This window comes from Antrostomus carolinensis, unplaced genomic scaffold (genome assembly GCF_000700745.2).
Source record: "Antrostomus carolinensis isolate BGI_N321 unplaced genomic scaffold, ASM70074v2 scaffold21753, whole genome shotgun sequence".
Taxonomy (NCBI): domain Eukaryota; kingdom Metazoa; phylum Chordata; class Aves; order Caprimulgiformes; family Caprimulgidae; genus Antrostomus; species Antrostomus carolinensis.
The window spans coordinates 507-5286 of NW_010303422.1; the positions used below are offsets into that span (position 1 = coordinate 507).

Consider the following 4780-nt stretch of genomic DNA (forward strand, 5'->3'; position numbering starts at 1 on the left):
TGAGTTAAGGAAAAAAAAAAGGTGCACAATTAAGGACACTTATTTGCTAAGGCCATTGACACATACAGACTGAAAAAAAATTCTGTCTTTTCAGTTTTCCAGTCTGGCATGATCCACTTTCATTAAGAAACACTAAGACTCATCTCATTTAAATTCTAGTTTTTAGCTTTTACTTAAACTATTGCAAATATTGCATACTGCTAACTTCAGATTAATAGATTTTAATTGATGTGAATCAATTTTCTTCTTCTGTTTATACGCAGTAAATTATATGCTTATATTAGTATTATATAGCATTCCAACTTAACATTATCAAACTTTCTCAATTTCTTATGTCAGCTTTTACCATTCCACTAACCACCTTATCATACTCTGTGCATGCAAAAATGTAAATGTTGATGTTGCTTCCCCTTTGGATGTAGCAATTTTTATTTCCATCCAGCTCCCATTAGTCACTCTTATTTGCTCCCACAAGCAGTATTACCATGCTTACAGAAATCTAAAGAAAAGCATTTCTCGCTTTTTGCTATCCAATTATCTTCACTGCCATCCAGACAGAACTGCTTCCTTCTTACATGATGAACAGTGCTTTCATTTCACTTTCCCAAGATGTAAATCAACTCAGCATATCCCCATCTCTGTTTCACTGCAATGCTTTCTGACCTCCAAAACAACTTTACTCTCCTCATTCCTGATCTATTGCTAGTTTGGTTTGGGGTTTTTCGGTTAAGTTGGTTTTGTTGGGGTTTATTTTATTTATTTTATTTTCTAGCAGTCATTATTTGTTCTCCAACTTCCCACAAATTTCTCCTCTGAAGAGTTTGTTCATTCAGTTTGGTCCAGAGCCTTTCTGCAAAAGTTTATTTTAGTTTTTGCTACAGTATCAGATTTTCAGATAATGTTTTTTCACTTTTAAATTAAAGAAACTCCAACCCTATCTCATATGAAGTTCCAGAGCCCTTTGGCTTCACCACTAGTCTTACTGCAAAGTACCTTAATCCCACAATTTTCCCTCTTCAAAATAATTTAAAACCAAAGCAAAACCGACAAAAACCCAACCAACTAACCTCTGCCCTGGACTCCCCACCGCAACCACAAAAAGCCTAGTTACAAATCTATTTTTGTACCCTTACATTTTAAAATAATAATTTCATTATCACTTCATCCAGTGTTGCTTCAGCTAATGCTGCACTGTCAAGTTCATTCTTTTTTAAGGACCTTACTACTTATAAAAGTAAGTCTAAATACAACTTCCACGCACACAAACTGGATTTGTGCTCCTTGAATACTGCTGAATACTACACAGTGGAGGAACTGGGCCTTAGTGCTGTGGTTATATGACAGGGAAACAGAAATGTTCAATCTTTTATTCCTGCTTTGTCTCTAATTTCAACAAAGATCCTGAACAAGTGGCATCCTCTCTATTTCTCTCAATTTGTAAAATATTATCCATTATCCTTCAAAGCAAGGTTTGTGAAAAGCTTTGAAAAGATAATATTCCATATGAAATATTCACCACCACTGTTTTTAACACTTCCCAATTCTTGTGTTTCCTTATGCTCCAATGGCAGATTTGAGGGGAGAGAAAAGGAAGACAGAGAGAAGGCTCTTAAGTTTGCAGAATGCAGCAAATAATTTCAGGATAAAGTGCACTTTATTTAATTGACACAGAGGCACAGAGCATTTCAAGGTAGTCACTTCAATGTTCTAACACTTCAGAGGTTCAGTGTTTTCTGTGCAGAAAAGCTAGCTCAATTCTAGGTTATTGACTACATCGGAAAAAAGATTAATACTGATGAGAACCACATACCCAAATAAATATATTTTCCATTTTCATCCTTTTCTGCAAGAGGACTTCCTTCTTTCTCAAGTTCTTTTCTATATCGCTTGATATTCTTTACCATCAAATCTTTTCTGGTCAGTTCATAGTGGTTTGGGAAATGATTGACAATTTGGTCATCAGAGAGGCGGTAACCAGTTTCCACACTGAAAACATTTCTGATTGTTTGCACACTCATCCTGAAAGCAAAGACAGATACCAAACGATTTCTCCCAAGAAACACAGCTCAGGAGGACAAAGTTGAAATGTTTTTGTTACATTCACTTCATCTTTTCTCTCTCTCCTTTTTCTTTAGGGTATAATATTTTTTTGCAGTGACAATCCAACATACTGAACTTCTAACAGCAAAACCAATGAAAACCTGCTGTAGGTTTTACTGATGCCTCTACTACTACTGAAACTGGTGCAAAAAGTGAGGAAAAGGAAAATGACAACTTGACCCTACTAGACTCTGGCTTGTTGATAATCAGGTCAACCCCCAGCAGGGCCTAAAAATAACTGATGCGCACCCAAATGCTACAGAAGCATCTTTCTAAATCAGTTACTTCACTGTCTGGAAACTCAGCTTTCCTCTTAAAAAAAACCCAAAAAACCCCACAAAACCAACCTCCTACTGACTACTTTGCTATTCAGATTGTAAAGGACTTCAAGCACATGAACAGAAAACAATGATTCAGAGATCTTGATAAAAACACCCGTAAACGCCAGATCAGAGGGCTGCAGTGACAAAGTAATCAGATCAGCTATCTACTTCATTTTTCTCAGAATATAAGAGCAGGGACATAGACATGAAGAATTTTCTGTATTAGATGTATCACATTGGAAATTTAAGATTATTTCCTGAATGCCATCAATCTATTATATTATCATTTCAGGAAGGAAAAAAACCCCAAACAAAACAACCAGTCACACAACAGTTTCCATGACTGCCCTGTTCTCCTGTTCCCCCCCAACCACATTCCAAAAGCATGAGCAGATTACTAGATTCCTACCCATTTAAATAAGTGGTTCACAAAGGGTACATTTGGCAGCACAAACCACCATTCTGTCCTATTTGAAAGGGACAATATAAATAGTTTGGTTTACTTAAAGAGTATTGTTTCTGACTATTAATAGATTATTGCATTCTAGGACAGCATTTCACAGTCTTATAGTAGACAAATGCCAAATAAGAAGTTAGATTATTTACTCTCCTCCTTTCACCATTATCTTGATTTAATTTCACATTCACTCTCAGTATTGAACTGCTGAATTATTAGTCTGCATATAAATCATTATCATGAAGGGAGAAGGAAAGTACAGTTCTCAGGGCCTTTATTACAGGAGCCTGGACTCTGGTAATGGGGCAAGCCTCCACTACATCGATAAAAGAATATTTTATCATCTATTGGAACTGAGTACTCTTGGATTATTTTGCTTATGTTGTGTTGTGTTGTCAGAAAATTCTGAGAAAAGATATATTCAAAGATTCCCCTCAGGCCACAAATCCTCCCCAACAGTAAAGGAAAAATTGTGCTTAGTGCATACAAAAAAACCTAATAAAATCAAGTATCACATATTGAAACAAAAAATACAGAGCACAGCCTATCCCTGGGCTTTTTACAATTGGTATTCCCCGAAGTGACCAGTATCTTGCTAGGTCACTGACTTTCCACTCCCTGACAAAACCTCTGGCAAACTGTGAAGATACACAAGATCAGTAGCATGGGAATGGATCCACACAGATAGGACCTCTGTCCCTGAGGAACCCCAATGACTTCAGCAGGCCTGCACAGATACAGGAATCTACCAATGCAAATCTCAAGAGAAGACCAGCAATAGCCTAAGAAATTACAGAAGAAAGGAAACAATGTCACACTCTTAGGAGCACTGCAGTAAATCAATGATAATTTCCACATTTTTCAATATGCATTTTGTTATATTATTAATGGTATTAACAGAAGACATTAAATGCTTCACAAATTCAGCAACTGGTATTTTTATGTACTTACCAATAAAAATTCCAGTCTTCATTTTCTGCCACCTGAATCCAGCCTCTTTTTTCAAAGTTGTTTATTAGAACAGATTTTTCAATGTCAGTTACCCACTTTACCTTTCCTGCCATTATCTTAAAGCAGAATCAACCTGTTAGTAAAGAAAAGTTTAAAGATGTGAAGTTGAAAACAGGGGAGGATACAAACCAGGAAAGTCAAAGCAGAAGAAAAGTGGCATCTAGAAGGCACTTTAACATAGCAAGATAGAAGTAGTAAATTAATTTAAAAATCAAGGAAAATAACATGTTAGGTTCAGACTGAAATCCTGCATTTGTCAGCTGGACACCTGCAAACAAGGACATTGGTTACCAGGACCTTTCACACTCCCCCGTCAACCTACCTTTTATGAATGGGCATACAACTCACGTCTCCCCTTAAACAGACTAACAACAGAAATCACTATCGTACACTTACTGGGTAATATTTACAGAACCAAGTGTAGAGCACAGACATTTCATTATTTCTAACCAAGACTTACATGCATATACTCTTTTCCTTTGTTTTCAAGTAGAAGAGTTCATATGGATCACTTCATGACTGTAGAAGACGACAATTCCAAGAGAATCCCTTTGCATGCTCTATCAAGGATCATGATTTGAACCACAAGGAAGGGAAACGAAGTAATGTTACCAAATTTGTGTTGTCTTCTCTGTAGTTCATGCAGCCATGCTTTTGCCTTCTGCTCTAGCTGGGGGGATATGGATACACTGATATTAAACCCCTGACAGCAGGATTTCCCCAAACCTGAAGTTGTTAGAACAGCTGCATTTCAATTCCTGACACCTAGGTGTCACTTTCTGCATTCGATCTCTCACTTGTCCAGATCAGCCTTTTCCGTTAGGATCACACAATCATTCCAGCTGGAAGCCACTTCAGATCTCTTGTCCAGGTTCCTGCTCAGTGCAGG

At 37.0% G+C, this 4780-nt stretch overlaps 1 protein-coding gene across 1 annotated transcript in view; it reads right to left on the reverse strand.

The window, feature by feature from the left end:
- LOC104521948 (probable tubulin polyglutamylase TTLL1) overlaps window positions 1–3944 on the reverse strand; it is a 4128-nt gene extending 184 nt beyond the window's left edge. The window contains exons 1-2 of the mRNA XM_010164096.2: window positions 3832–3944; window positions 1777–2019 (exon numbers count right to left, since the gene is read on the reverse strand). Coding sequence (XP_010162398.2) covers window positions 1777–2019; window positions 3832–3944 — 356 coding nt within the window. The remainder of the gene's footprint in view (window positions 1–1776; window positions 2020–3831) is intronic.
- Window positions 3945–4780: the final 836 nt, after the last annotated feature.